Raw genomic sequence first — 16,215 nt, 5'->3', positions numbered from 1 at the left:
TGGGGAAAAGGGTAGAGAATTTGAACAGTCTAGCTAAAGCAAAGTCTTAGACCAGAAAAAAAAAATTGTCAGGAGACCATACACATTTAAACATATRTTTTATTGGGAAATAATGGCTGGATCACTCGTTCTCCTCGCTGCGGAGTCTGGCATTGGGGTTGGTGATCTTGATGGCCAGCTGGGCTGCTCTCTCCACAATCAGCTTCCTGTTCTTGGAAGACACGTTGTGGGCGATCTCAGCAGCATGGGTCCTACGGAGGTGAGAGCAGGATAAATTGTCAACAGAAATAGTTACTAAATTATTTGTCAAAYGCCTATTTTTCAGTGGCAATTAACGAGACTATAACTGACCAAATAGACAAAAAAAATCATTTCAGTTGACTAAAACGAGACGAAATTCTCTCTGTGGACAAAATCTGACTACTAAATGGAGTGGACAAGAGTTTTTGGAACGATTGAGAGCGATAAGAACAAATAATATTAACAGCGCAGTTCTGTTAAGCAGTGGGAAAGATGCGCCACACCTGGCACACAGCCTACATGAACTGTTGAGCTGTGGTGGAGCAAATGATGATTGTGGGCACAGGCAGACCAGCTCTGCTCTGATTATACACATCTCGCAGGCGTCTCTCTTGCTTTCCCTGTAACTAACCAGTCACCACCAGCCATCTAGTTAGCTACGTTTTCCCTGGTTAAGTAACACAAGCTGCTTGACAAAATTTAAAATAGCAGCATTGCATTTAATAGTAAAACAGTATAGAACTGTCTTTAAATTTGTAGTCTTCCAACCCTCCCACTATACCAACTGTATTTCATAGCCAGGTTCTGTAGCCAAGTAGGTATTTTCATCAAAAAAAGCAACTTGATTCTAGCACTTACAGTTCAAAAGATATGACCCATAATACGTATAATAATAATAATAATAATATGTACACGTAATGTCTGAATCGCCGTGACCCCAACCAACCTCACTACTCACTGGACCCTTATGATCACTTGGCTAAGCATGCCTCTCCTTAATGTCAATATGCCTTGTCCATTGCTGTTCTGGTTAGTGTTCACTGTAGAGCCTCTAGCCCTGCTCATTATACATTACACCTTATCCAACCCTTCAGTTCCACCACCCACACATACGATGACATCACCTGGTTTCAATTATGTTTCTAGAGACAACATCTCTTTCATCATCACTCAATRCCTAGGTTTACCTCCACTGTATTCACATCCTACCATACTGTCTGTACACTATACCTTGAATCTATTTTATCGCCCCCAGAAACCTGCTCTTTTTACTCTCTGTTCCGGACGTCCTAGACGTCCAATTCTCATAGCTTTTAGCCGTACCCTTATCCTACTCTGGCGATATAGAGGTGAATCCAGGCCCTGCAGTGCCTAACTTCACTCCTATTCCCCAGGCGCTCTATTTTGATGACTTCTGTAACCGTAATAGCCTTGGTTTCATGCATGTTAACAATAGAAGCCTCCTCCCTAAGTTTGTTTTRTTCACTGCTTTAGCACACTCTGCCAACCCGGATGTCCTAGCCGTGTCTGAATCCTGGCTTAGGAAGACCACCAATAACTCTGAAATCTCCATCCCCAACTACAACATTTTCAGACAAGATAGAACGGCCAAAGGGGGCGGTGTTGCAATCTACTGCAAAGATAGCCTGCAGAGTTCTGTCCTACTAGCCAGGTCTGTACCTAAACAATTTGAACTTCTACTTTTAAAATTCCACCTCTCTAAAAACAATTCTCTCACCGTTGCAGCCTGCTATAGACCACCCTCTGCCCCCAGCTCTGCTCTGGATACCATATGTGAACTGATTGCCCCCCATCTATCTTCAGAGCTCATGCTGCTAGGTGACCTAAACTGGGACATRCTTAACACCCGGCCATCCTACAATCTAAGCTTGATGCCCTCAATCGCACACAAATTATCAATGAACCCACCAGGTACAACCACAAATCCGTAAACACGGGCACCCTCATAGATATCATCCTAACCAATTTGCCCTCTAAATACACCTCTGCTGTTTTCAACCAAGATCTCAGCGATCACTGCCGCATTGCCTGCATCCGTAATGGGTTAGCGGTCAAACGACCTCCACTCATCACTATCAAACGATCCCTGAAACACTTCAGCGAGCAGGCCTTTCTAAACGACCTGGCCCAGGTATCCTGGAAGGATATTGACCTCATCCCGTCAGTAGAGGATGCCTGGTTATTCTTTAAAAATGCCTTCCCCACCATCTTAACTTCTTTGGGGTAGGGGGCAGTATTTTCACATCCGGATGAAAAGCGTGCCCAGAGTAAACTGCCTGCTACTCAGGCCCAGATCCGAGGATATACATAGTATTAGTAGATTTGGATAGAACACACTCTGAAGTTTTTAAAACAGTTTGAATGATGTCTGTGAGTACAACAGAACTCATATGGCAGGCAAAAACCTGAGAAAAAAATCCAACCAGGAAGTGGGAAATCTGAGGTTTGTAGGTTTTCAACTCTTTGCTTATCCAAGATAGTGGAAATGGGGTCATGTTGCACTTCCTAAGGCTTCCACTAGATGTCAACAGTCTACAGAACCTTGTTTGATGCKTCTACTGTTTAGTGGGGGCGAATAAGAGGAGATTGAGTAAGGTCTCTCCCAGAGTGCCACGAGCTGACCATGCGCGTTCATGTGAGAGTTAGCTGCGTTCCATCGCATTTCTGAAGACAAAAGGAATTCTCCRGTTGGAACATTATTGAAGATTTATGTTAAAAACATCCTAAAGATTGATTCTATACATCGTTTGACATGTTTCTACGGACTGTAACGGAACTTTTTGTCCGTACTTTCTGCTGGACTTGCACGCACGTCGTGAGTTTAGATTGTGTACTGAACGCGCGAAAAACAAGGAGGAATTTGGACATAAATGATGGACATTATCGAACAAAACAAACATTTGTGGAACTGGGATTTCTGGGAGTGCATTCTGATGAAGATCATCAAAGGTAAGTGAATATTTATAATGCTATTTCTGACTTATGTTGACTCCAACATGGCGGATATCTCTTTGGGTTGATTTGTCGTCTGAGCGCCGTACTCAGATAATTGCATGGTTTGCTTTTTCCGTAAAGCCTTTTTGAAATCTGACACAGCGGTTGCATTAAGGAGAAGTGGATCTAAAATTCAATGTGTAACACTAGTATTTTCATCAACATTTATGATTACTATTTCTGTAAATTGATGTGGCTCTCTGCAAAATCACCGGATGTTTTGGAACTACTGAACATAACGCACCAATGTAAACTGAGATTTTTGGATATAAATATGAACTTTACCGAACAAAACATACATGTATTGTGTAACATGAAGTTCTATGAGTGTCATCTGATGAAGATCAAAGGTTAGTGATTAATTGTATCTATATTTCTGCTTTTTGTGACTCCGGAAAAATGGCTGGGTTTTTCTGTGAATAGGCAGTCACCTAACATATTCGTTTGGTTCACTTTCGTCGTAAAGCTTATTTGAAATCGGACACTGTGGCTGGATTTACAACAAGTGTATCTTTAAAATGGTGTRAAATACATGTATGTTTGAGGAATTTTAATTATGGGATTTCTGTTTTGAATTTGGCACCCTGCAGTTTCACTGGCTGTTGACGAGGGGAGACGCTACCGTCCCACATACCCTAGAGAGGTTAACAACCCTCCAGACGAGCTTCAATGCCATACAACTCTCCTTCCGTGGCCTCCAACTGCTCTTAAATACAAGTAAAACTAAATGCATGCTCTTCAACCGATCGCTGCCCGCACCTGCCTGCCCGTCCAGCATCACTACTCTGGACGGTTCTGACTTAGAATATGTGGACAACTACAAATACCTAGGTGTCTGGTTAGACTGTAAACTCTCCTCCAGACTCACATCAAACATCTCCAATCCAAAGTTAAATCTAGAATTGGCTTCCTATTTCGCAACAAAGCATCCTTCACTCATGCTGCCAAACATACCCTCGTAAAACTGATCCTCGATTTTGGCGATGTCATTTACAAAATAGCCTCCAACACTCTACTCAACAAATTGGATGCAGTCTATCACAGTGCCATCCGTTTTGTCACCAAAGCCCCATATACTACCCACCACTGCGACCTGTATGCTCTCGTTGGCTGGCCCTCGCTTCATACTCGTCGCCAAACCCACTGGCTCCAGGTCATCTACAAGACCCTGCTAGGTAAAGTCCCGCCTTATCTCTGCTCGCTGGTCACCATAGCTGCACCCACCCTCGTCACCCCCAAAGCCAATTCCTCTTTTGGCGGCCTCTCCTTCCAGTTCTCTGCTGCCATTGACTGGAACGAACTACAAMAATCTCTGAAGCTGGAGACTCATATCTCCCTCACTAGCTTTAAGCACCAGCTGTCAGAGCAGCTCACAGATCACTGCACATAGCCCATCTATAAATAGCCCAAACAACTACCTCTTCCCCTACTGTATTTATTTATTTAGCACCCCAGTATTTCTACTTTGCACACTCATCTACTGTCAAATCTACCATTCCAGTGTTTTAATTGCTATATTGTATTTACTTCGCCACTATGGCCTATTTATTGCCTTTACCTCSCTTATCTCACCTCATTTGCTCACATTGTATAAAGATGTATTTTTCTACTATATTATTGACTGCATGTTTGTTTTACTCCATGTGTAACTCTGTGTTGTTATATGTGTTGAACTGCTTTGCTTTATCTTGGCCAGGTCGCAGTTGTAAATGAGAACTTGTTCTCAACTTGCCTACCTAGTTAAATAAAGGTGCGCTGTTTTTTCCCCCTTTCTATCCTGCATTGGCAGGTTGCATTTTACATTCAAAAAGCATATCGCGGGCCGTTCTGAAACTAGGCTACTTGCGGAACTGCCCGTTAACCATCTGTTTAAGGCTACACCTTGTTCTGTCATGTTACCTTATTGGCTAGCTATTGCTACAGTAACAACCTGGGGCATGTTCATTAGGAACATTATGGAACGTTCAGATTGAAATATGCTATGTAGACCAACATGCCTCTCTGACATGTTGAATAAGGAATAAGGTCAGCTCTATTCATTAGAATGTCTATCTGCAACTGAAAGTAGCCTTGGTAACGTCGCCAGCATGCATGCCAACATTTGGTGGAAAAGGAAAACAATTTGACTAAATTCCTCTTGCCACCACACTATATCTGACTGGGTAAGTAACTTTATAGAATAATTTGTAGACAGCAAATTGACCGCAAGAAGACCAAACAGAAATAATATTTGAATAAAACAATCATTTCAAACCTTGTTTACATTTGTATGCGATCAATTAAATTGTTTCTCATCTTAAACTCTGCATTGTTCGAAAGGRACACGTAAGTAAGCAATCTCTATTATGCGTGGGAGTACTTGAGTTGAACCCCCCCCCCCCCAAAAAAAAATCATTTGGAGCTGATTTCCACAGTTTATGTCCAACAATGAATATATAGGAAAAAATATATAGGAAAAAATTTGGCTGAGAAAGTTTGGAAGGCCAAATAAAACAACCCACCTCCACCAGTTGGGAAACCCTGCTGTTTAGCATACAGTTAAACTCAGCATTATATTAGCCACGAGCAGCASAAATATCTCTCTCACATAGTCCGACTGAGTATCTGCGCATAAGCACAGGTCCCCTTCACGCTGTTACATCGTGATCGCTATGTGATCAAAACAGCAGATACTTGCGCTTCAAATTGGCTTGACGTTGGTTTTTATTTCACGCACCACTGACTACCTTTAAGCGTTTGTGTACCAATTAGATTAAGTTATGTATGGACAACATTTGGATTTTCAACCAAAGACAATCTCTCTTTAATTTCTGGTATTCTATCTAGGTTACAATGAATGTTTTGGCCAAGGCCCGTGTATGTCCATCATAGGATGAGAGTACATATTTCATACTCTTCATGCGACTTTTTGGACGCACTCCATGACGTTAATGTCATATTTCTTTCATATGCAATTTTTTTTTTTTTTTTTAATAAATACCAAGCTTGCTAGCTTAGTTTTTTCTCTGCATTATTTCAGACATTTGTCAAGCTGTCTCCAATCAATGTCTGGTTGTGTGTGAATGCTTGGTGGGGGGGACAGGCGTAACGGTTAAGGTGTTGGCTTGACAGTTGCTGGACCCGGGTTCGACTGCCGGTTGGGGGAAGACTCAGTTCGCTACAGCACACTTCCATGATTGGATTTATTGACGCTCCCCTTAAACTGCCCCTAATTGACCCATTTTCCRACCTGCCAACCTTGACATTTTCTGGGGAGTATCACTTCAGTGCGGCGGCCGCACCCCTGGCCMATGCAGGTCTCTACGCTGACTATATTTTACATGGAGCATGTGTGCCCCCAAGTTGAAAGATGAAGGCGCACAGAAATAAATTGAGCACAATGAACATTTTATAAAGCTAGAATCCTTAAAGTTGCAAAATCTATTTTTGGGCGACCGGACAAAATTCACATGGASAGATCTTAAACTCAAAAAAAATTCTCATTGAAAGCAAGCCTAAGTAGCAGTTCTATGTGCTCTATTTTTAKGCTTCCCGCGAGTAAGTTGTTTTTGCGGCTTTTACTTTTTCACACCAGCTTCAAACAGAAGTTGACTTGACACCCTCCTGGCCTACACCTACCCAACCTGGGGGGCCCCAGTACAGAGTTTGGGAAACACTGGTCTACCTTACTGTAGGCTATTTGGAATATGAAACAACTGAACTAGGCCTATATGAGCTCGTTTCAGATCTCCATCCACAACCTAATCTATCAAGTTAGTCTTGTCTACTGGGCTACCATTCATTGTTATTGGTAAACTGACTATCACATTATTAGAAGCCTACTGTTGGCATACATCTATATCAAGAGGAAAGATGAAGMCATTTTTAACATACTGTTAAAAGATTAGTAGGCCTAACGTAACTTTCTGTGAAGGACAGTATCATCGGAACAGCTGGTCTGTATCCATCCACGCAGTGACCCACGTTTCATTSCTTGTCAATGCATGCGTGCATACTACTGTTGAGGAGATCAAAGCATGTGCAGACAAGTGTTCTCACTTAGTTGACTAAACGCTGTAGCAAACTACCATCGTTGTAATGAAGCCTTAGTTGACTACAAAATAGKGATCGTTCACTTGACAAACATACAATTTTGTAAAATAGATTTGGCAAACAGTTCGTTCTCGATTTTTTCCTACCCTTTTTCCTCACATGAGTGGCATTAACTGACAAAGTGGAGAGCTGCCATCCAGCTCAAGGGAGGATTTTTTTTTTATATACCAGAGACAGAAAAGGAAGCAAGACAACACACTAGCTGTTTTTTCTGGTTCAATTAACGTAAATTAACTAGAACMAGCTGCTATCGCAGTGGTGTCTATGGAAGAGCCAACCCCTTAAGACAGGTACTGACAATTTTCCCCCAATAGTCAACAGCCATTTATCAACCATCTTTGATAGTACTACGACTACATGGGAGAGAGCTAGAGATGTGGTCTCTGCAAGTCCTCTGACTGCCTCCGCTACCACGTCAAACGGTTGAGTCAAAAACCACAATGTGCCAACTWGAAGACWATTTTTTTTTCTTTTGCATTTTTTGGGTAGTTTTTCATACTAGGGTACTCAAGCATGGTMCGCAAAATACGTGCAGGTTGACAGGTCCGCATTTTTAGATACAACTTCTGAGTCCACTGGAGAGGACCAACTTGAGCAAAGTGAGGTGTTGAATTACTTAGCTACAAATAGTATTCCCTGTCAAATAATAGGCTTTGCGCTATTAAGATTCCTAGAGCTACGCCTCCCCTGGCTTAGGCGATCCCCCCCAAACACACACAACTACAGATTGATTGGAGACAGCTTGTGTCAATAAAACATTTCCTAGGATGTTATACCTGTAGCAAACCTAGTGGATAATGCTGGGGGAAAAAAGAAAAAAAATGCAGATCAAAAAGAAAAGTCTAAACAACTTGTCCTACACATTTTGTATGTAGTACCTTTAGAAAGAAGACCAGGATAACTATATTAAAGCATGTTACTGCGTATCTAATGATACTTGTTTGAGTAAACAAGCCAAATGGACCCCAAGGGAATAATACTGTGCACCCAACAAAACGTACTTGTTGCTCATCATGAGGACCTCAAGCTCCTTGATGTTGTGCACCAGGAACTTCCTGAAGCCAGAGGGCAGCATGTGCTTGGTCTTCTTGTTGCTACCATAACCGATGTTGGGCATCAGCATCTGGCCCTTAAACCGCCTGCGGACTCTGTTGTCAATACCCCTGGGCTTACGCCAGCTTTTCTGGAGGGGGACAAATAAAAAGATGTTACTTATTACTAAAGCAATTATGATCAATGTTCCTTCCAACTACTTTGCTCGAGGGAGATCAATGTCCTTTGCCTCTCTGCATGTGTACTGTCTGAAAAGCGTCGCTCGCGCCACAAATTACACAACTGTACATTCACAAAGGAAGATCTATCATCTTTAAAGTTATGCATGTAGCAAACGCTCTTACCGCRACCTTGACATATCTGTCAGACTGATGGCGAATGAACTTCTTAACCCTCTTCTTGACAATCTTCGGCTTGGTAAGAGGTCGGAGGGCTGCCATGGTGACCTGACCTGTAATGGGGTAAAATGTTACTTGTTAACTTAATTGTTGGCAGTGTTTCACAACTGGCAAAAAAAAACAATAATTGCATATCTAAATCACCCAAAATCAGTGGTTGTGGAACGTTAGTCACAGTTACATGACTAGTAACTAAAAGCCAACAACTCTCATTCGAAAACAAGGCAGCTAGCACGGTGCATGTCATTAAGATKATCCCTTTATCGCAATAGCATACTACAGGTAGCTGACGGTTAACTTCAGTCAACAGACACCTCGACGTGACCTTTACAACAGTCAATCGCATTGAAGTAGCAGGTGTGTTCTAGCTACAGCAACCAATATTGTTTGAGGGCTGGCTGCGTTGTTAGTCTGGTAATTGTTAAAGTAGCCAACAGGTAGTGATATGAATTCCAGGGTGATCCTAAAACCTTAGCGTCGGTCATAAAAAACAAGCTAAATTAAAGCAYGGTTTATAGAACGAACACGTGTCGGCAACAGTGTAGAGACATAGCTAGTCACTAACCCGTTATAATAATAGGAAGGCTAGCTAGCACATGGAATGCAAGCCGTTCGAAACCATGGTATTTCAAAATGTGCAGTGTCTATACTATTCGATAACTTCTGAATGTTGAATTTGCGCCGGTGATTATCTATGTCAACATTATTTATTTTGTCTACTAAACCAGTAGATGGACATAGATTTTGATAAACTCACCCGCCTGTGTAATTTTAGGAAGGGAGTCAGCAACGGCGGAAAGGAAAGGACTTCCGTTAAGGACCGCAAGGTGATATGGGTAGTGTAGTAAATGAGAGAACTGGAAGTAGAGTAGCTCGTCTAGGCACTACTTATCCCAAATTCAGGACATCTCCCTCAAAATGACTCATTGTGAGCTCATGGCAACAAAWGTTTTTTGTGAGATCACGACATAAACTCTATACATAGGAGTGGACGTATTGATGATATATTGACAGCTTCGAACACACCGACAGCGTTTTTGCGCAAAATAGTAAGCATCATCATCATCTGGATATGTATGCAACAAAAGTTCAATGCATACAGTTTGACAAATACATTCGATAAATCCAACGTATGCACCACACCGAACGCAATGCAACTGCCTCTGCAACGTAATGCTGCAAGGCAAACACAGCTTTCATTGGAAATGAATGATGCGCCTGAGAAGATGGCTGACGAGTGACGTGCTTCTTCTTCTATGAGGTTTAACTACGGTTGGCATCCAATTTGTTGCATTACCGCCACCTACTAGACTGGAGTACAACTCCCTTATACTTAACTTGAAAAACAAACAAACATGTACTAAATAAATACCCTACCATCTAACACTACGCTCACTAATTTCAAAATGATATACAATAAAATGAACACCGCCCTATTCCACTAATTAAATGTATTTATTCCTACCTCATGCCATCATCCTTAAAGAATGGGACATCACCACTTAACACACCCTGTAACTCTTCGGATGTCAAGTCTCGCACACCCAAATACCTCTCTGCCGCTGCCACAACAACCTCAATTTTCTGAGAGTTCTGATCCATCCGTGTAGTACAATTGATAACCATTGCTATAAATGCTAAAAATCCAATCTTACTGAAACTTATTTTACTTTTTGGCCTATTCCTCTGTACTGGTAAATCTCTACTACTCTCATCACTCCTCCCCCTTAACCCATCTACCTCTACTTTCTTCACTGCCTCAGCATATGACAACTTCTGCACTACTCTAACCCTGGAAACCTCAACCTGCCTCTCTCGCACGGGACATTTCTGATCCTCAGCTCCATGGGCACCCCTACAATTAACACATTCCACTACTTTCCCCAATACCACACATTCCTTTGCCTCATGCCCTTCTGCACATTTCTCACACCTTGGACCCTCCCTCCTACACACTGCTGCCACATGCCGTTAAGCTGGACACCTATAACATCGTAATGTATTTGGCAAATAAGCTCATACAGGATAACTAACTTCACTTTGTCAGGCCAAGACTCAACTTCAAAACTCAAAAGAACAGATTACCAGAACGTGTACTGCGAGCATACACTGACCAATTGGCAAGTGTCTTCACTGACATTTTCAACCTCTCCCTGTCCGAGTCTGTAATACCAACATGTTTTAAGCAGAYCACCATAGTGCCTGTGCCYAAGAACACTAAGGTAACCTGCCTAAATGACTACCGACCCRTAGCACTCACGTCTGTAGCCATGAAGTGCTTTGAAAGGCTGGTCATGGCTCACATCAATACCATTATCCCAGAAACTCTAGACCCACTCCAATGTGCATACCGCCCTAACGGATCCAAAGATGATGCAATCTCTATTGCACTCCACACTGCCCTTTCCCACCTGGACAAAAGGAACACCTACGTGAGAATGCTATTCATTGACTACAGCTCAGCGTTCAACACCATAGTGCCCTCAAAGCTCATCAATAAGCTAAGGACCCTGGGACTAAACACCTCCCTCTGCAACTGGATCCTGGATTTCCTAACGGCCCGCCCACAGGTGGTAAGGGTAGGTAACAACACATCCGCCACACTGATCCTCAACACAGGGCTGCGTGCTCAGTCCCCTCCTGTACGATAAGTCATTTATTAATCATTACCTCATATGTCTCATTCTGAACGTCGCAGACTTCTTGAATCCGCAAGAACCCCAGCCTTTTCTGATTATTCAGTTCTACACAAATTGATTTCATTATTTATTGACTAACTAAATAATAACACAGAATACACATAGACACTTGCATGAGACAAAAGTCCCGAGTGGCTGACAAGATATTACGGCTTGTTACACAATGGAGAGGGGGTGGGGAAAGAGAGAGCTAGAGAAAGGGACATTTATCGCAGATACATTCGATAACTATTCTCACATTAATCATATACCTTGCACATGAACCACCGCCCGCTTGGGTAAGAAAGTAACAAATGTATTTAAGTGGTGAATGCCTTCATTCGTCGTCTATCTCGGTCAGAACCAAGCCCTGTCGGAAGGTTGTTTCAGCCGTGTAGCCACAGCTACACGTTTGCTGGTCTTAGAGTTTACGCTACACGTTTGCTGGTCTTAGAGTTAGACGTACGCTTCACGTCTGCTAGTCTCATGTGTTAATTCTTAGCAAGTCCTTTTAGGCACTCCATCACACTGACACGCTCTTCTGACCTCATTCGGCACGTGGTTTAGGTTAATGTGCAAGGGACATGAAAACTATGATCCGTTATAAAACTAAAATCACATTCCTAGCTTAACAAAAATAGTTTCAACGATCTTCATATTCCTATTAAAATCATATTGGATGGAAACTTAACATCCAAAGGGGATTTCCTCCCTAAGTTACAGTATTCGGTTCATACAGTTTTTATTAACATCACCAAATGAAAAGCAATAAGACATGATTTTTCTTTAGATCCCCACTGACCATTCTTAACATTCTTATCTTAGAAATATTGTTCCAAAGTTCCCTCTTTGGAGAGTTTTTGGGCGGCAGAATGTCTCTGTAACAAAGAAATTCCAATCATGATACTAAAAAGCAAGAGAGGGTTCTCTGCTGCATAAGATTTACAATTGGCCTGAGGTGTCATAAAACCGGCCCAGGTCTGGTTATATGTCAGTCATTTGCCAAGCTGATCTGAGGCCTTGGAACCTCCACCAGGATAGTCATGACAGCCATCCTTTAAAATATTTGTGGAAAAAACGAATAAATGCAGGTACCTTAGAGCATGTTTTAGATCCTTAGGAGGGGCATTGCTGTTWTTGGCTTATTCAATATCAATCTGAAAGCTTCCATGGAAGGGGTATTTCACAAAAATTACAAACTTACCACATTTGATTGATTATAATAGAAAGTAGCCTAGTTTACTGACTTTGGGTGTCAGAGACCAGAAAAACATCAGTTTACTCATCTAGAGCTATGCCATAGATAGAACAATGAGACAGATATTTCACCGGATGTATAAATGTGAAGCATCTGGCACTCACCATCAAATGGTGGTGAGAGGAAGCCCAGTGGCTGGCAGTGGGAGAAAATAGAGCGAGATGTATTTTCTAAATATATATACACACTACCGGTCAAAAGTTTTAGAACACCTACTCTGTCAAGGGATTTAATTWATTTTTACATTGTAGAATAATAGCAAAGACATCAAAACTATGATATACTTTACTCAAAGTCAGTGGCATGTCGTTAGTAAACATTGAAAAAAGTAAGTGGCCTAAATAGCTACCCTGGGGAATTCCTGATTCTAACTGGATTAYATTTCATAGGCTTCCATTAAAGAACACCCTCTGTGTTCTGTTAGACAAGTAACTCTTTATCCACATTATAGCCGGGGGTGTAAAGCCATAACGCATGCGTTTTTCCAGCAGTAGACTATGATCAATAATGTCAAAAGCTGCACTGAAGTCTAACAAGACAGCCCCCACAATAATTTCATCATCAATTTCTCTCAGCCAATCATCAGTCATTTGTGTAAGTGCTGTGCTTGTTGAGTGTCCTTCCCTATAAGCATGCTGAAATTCTGTTGTCAATTTGTTTACTGTAAAATAGTATTGTATTTGGTCGAACACAAGTTTTTCAATACGTTTATTAAGGGTTGGTAATCGGCTGATTGGTCGACTATTTGAGCCAGTAAAGGGGGCTTTACTATTCTTGGGTAGCGGAATGACTCTTTATTTACATTTACATTTACGTCATTTAGCTGACGCTCTTATCCAGAGCGACTTACAAATTGGAAAGTTCATACATATTCATCCTGGTCCCCCCGTGGGGAATGAACCCACAACCCTGGCGTTGCAAGCGCCATCTCTACCAACTGAGCCACACGGGACTCAGTTGGTAGAGCATGGCGCGTTGCAAGCGCCATGCTCTACCAACTGAGCCACACGGGACCACGGGACCACTTTAGCTTCCCTCCAGGCCTGGATGGCACACACTCTCTAGTAGGCTTAAATTGAAGATGTGGCAAATAGGAGTGGCAATATCGTCTGCTATTATCCTCAGTAATTCTCCATCTAAATTGTCAGACCCTGGTGGCTTGCCATTGTTGATAGACAACAATAATGTTTTCACCTCTTCCACACTGCCTTTACGGAATTCAAAAGTACAATTCTTGGCTTTCAAAATTTGGTCCGAAATACTTGGATGTGTAGTGTCAGCGTTTGTTGCTGGCATGTCATCCCTAAGTTTGCTTATCTTGCCAATAAAAAAGTCATTAAAGTAGTTTGCAATATCAGTGGGCTTTGTGATGAATGAGCCATCTGATTCAATAAATGAAGGAGCCGAGTTGGCTTTTTTCCCCAGAATTTCATTTAAGGTGCCCCAAAGCTTTTTACTATCATTCTTTATATAAATGATCATTGTTTCATAGTGTCGTTTCTTTTTATTTAGTTTAGTCACATGATTTCTTAATTTGCAGTACGTTTGCCAATCAGTTGGGCTGCCAGACAATTTTTTAATTCCTCATCAATCCAAGGGGATTTAACAGTTTTTACAGTAATTTTCTTAATGGGTGCATGCTTATTAGTAACTGGAATAAGTAGTTTCATAAATGCGTCAAGTGCAGCGTCTGGTTGCTCCTTATTACACACCACAGACCAGCAAATATTATTTACATCATCAACATATTAATCACTACAAAACTTCTTGGATGACCTCTTATACACTATATTAGGCCCAGCCATTGGAWCTTTGGTTTTCCTAGATATGGCTATTATATTGTGATCACTATATCCTAAGGATTTGGATACTGCTTTAAAGCAAATATCTGCAGCTTTAGTAAAAWWGTGATCAATACATGTTGATGATTTAATTCCTGTGCCATTTGTAACTACCCTGGTAGGTTGACTGACAACCTGATCCAGGTTGCAGGCTCTGGTTACAGTTTTACGTTTTTTTCCTGAGTGGGCAGCTTGATGATAGCCACTCAATAATTAAATCACCCAGAAAATATACTTCACTGTTGATATCCCATACATTATCAAACATTTCACACATTTTATCCAGATACTGACTGTTAGCACTTGGTGGTCTATAGCAGCTTCCCACAAGAATGGGCTTTAGGTGAGACAGATGAACCTGTAGCCATATTACTTCAACAGTATTTAACACTAGATCGTCTCTAAGCTTTACAGGGATGTGGTTCTGAATATAGACAGCAACACCGCCTCCGTTGGCATTTATGTCTGTTCGGTAGATGTTATAACCATGTATTGCTACCACTGTATCATCAAAGGTATTATCTAAGTGAGTTTCAGAGATAGTCAGAATATGAATGTCATCTGTTACAAGCAAGTTATTGACTTCATGGACCTTGTTTCTTAGGCTACATATGTTAATGCGGGCTATTTTTAGCACTTTTTTGGGTTGCTTGATTGTTTTTAATGCTTTAACTGGGAAGCTTGTCAGAGGTAGGCTTACTCATGTTATTTACATTGGAGCTGATAGTGCAGGGTGAGCTGCATGAAGTGGTCTTCCTACTATTGCACACCGCCTCAGTGCTAACAGTGTAACTCTGGTTTATAGGCTCATGATTACTGCTTACAATAGCTGTAGGTTAAACAGATGTATTCGGTGCAATTAGGGGTACATAAATTAAATGACTTACATTGTGTTTGCCAATGCCCCTAAAATCATGTACATTTGATGCAGCATTATGACAACTCATTGTCACAATGGTAGGGATTAACTGAGCTGGTCTTGGATMATTTACCAGTCATTGTTTCAACGCAGCCTTGAAATGAGTGAACAGAGTCCAGGAGCCAAGAAGATTTGGATGGACTCTGTCATTCCTGTAGAGTATCGTCTGTTTCCAGAAGGTGTCAAAGTTATCAATAAAAGTGACTCCAGCAGAGCTACAGTAGTCTTTTAACCAGATGTGTAATGCCAGCAGCCTGCTAAATCTTTCACACCCGCGGGCCAACGATGGTACTGGACCTGAAATTATTGGACATTTTTTGGAGTCTTTTAATGATAAAATCAGTTCTAAAAAATACATTTTCAAATATTCCGAGTTAGCCCTCCTTATGTCGTCAGCTCCCGGCATCTGTGGTAGAACAGTTGGAAGCAGCCTTGTTATGTCCTGTAATCGTGCTCCTGGGTAGCACAGGGTTTTTGCCTTGGGAACGGAGATGTTTCTCACCATAGAGCTGCCTATGATGACAGCTGGTGGTGTTGAATGGACCGGTCTCTCAGGCAGCCTGGGAGCTCCGAGACTCTGAACCCGAGGTAGAAGCCACCGGAGAGGGAGACGATCTTAGGTTGCAACGTGCTTCCATGAATACACGCCACTGCCGAAATGCAACGTGCGCCCAATTATATCAGTGCATTCGTAACAACCTAATCCTTACGAAACTTCTATTCGGTCAAATAGGCCTCGCGTAGCAAATTATCAATTACATTTTTGGTTGACCAAGTTTGACACTCATTGACCTCCATACAAAAAAATAATCACTTGGGGGCTTATTTCCCTGGACAGATTTTGGGCAAAGTCAAACCTCTCGCTTTACTTCTTCCTCTCTGGCGCAAGTCTGACCATTTTTAAGCCCCATAATGCAACACACTTAAAGGCCACAGATTT

The 16,215-nt window shown here is 41.7% G+C and overlaps 1 protein-coding gene across 3 annotated transcripts; it reads right to left on the bottom strand.

Annotated features, from left to right (window-relative positions):
• Positions 1-81: 81 nt before the first annotated feature.
• On the bottom strand, positions 82-9,441 carry LOC111966188 (large ribosomal subunit protein eL32). Of its 3 annotated transcripts, none has more exons than XM_023990631.1 (4): positions 9,337-9,441; positions 8,526-8,632; positions 8,130-8,311; positions 82-251 (listed from the first exon to the last, which is right to left on the bottom strand). In XM_023990631.1, the coding sequence occupies exons 2-4, from the start codon at positions 8,619-8,621 to the stop codon at positions 122-124; spliced, it is 408 nt and encodes a 135-aa protein (XP_023846399.1). In that variant the 5' UTR covers positions 8,622-8,632; positions 9,337-9,441; the 3' UTR covers positions 82-121. The 3 variants fall into 3 exon arrangements, with proteins under 3 accessions (XP_023846399.1, XP_023846400.1, XP_070300454.1); XM_023990632.3 differs by having other exon boundaries at positions 9,341-9,437; XM_070444353.1 differs by lacking the exon at positions 9,337-9,441 and adding an exon at positions 9,145-9,241.
• Between the last annotated feature and the right edge of the window lie 6,774 nt (positions 9,442-16,215).

The sequence above is a fragment of the Salvelinus sp. IW2-2015 genome, linkage group LG7 (genome assembly GCF_002910315.2).
Source record: "Salvelinus sp. IW2-2015 linkage group LG7, ASM291031v2, whole genome shotgun sequence".
NCBI lineage: Eukaryota > Metazoa > Chordata > Actinopteri > Salmoniformes > Salmonidae > Salvelinus > Salvelinus sp. IW2-2015.
Note: the sequence above shows the minus strand (reverse complement) of the source record. Positions and strands in the feature narration are given on the sequence as shown.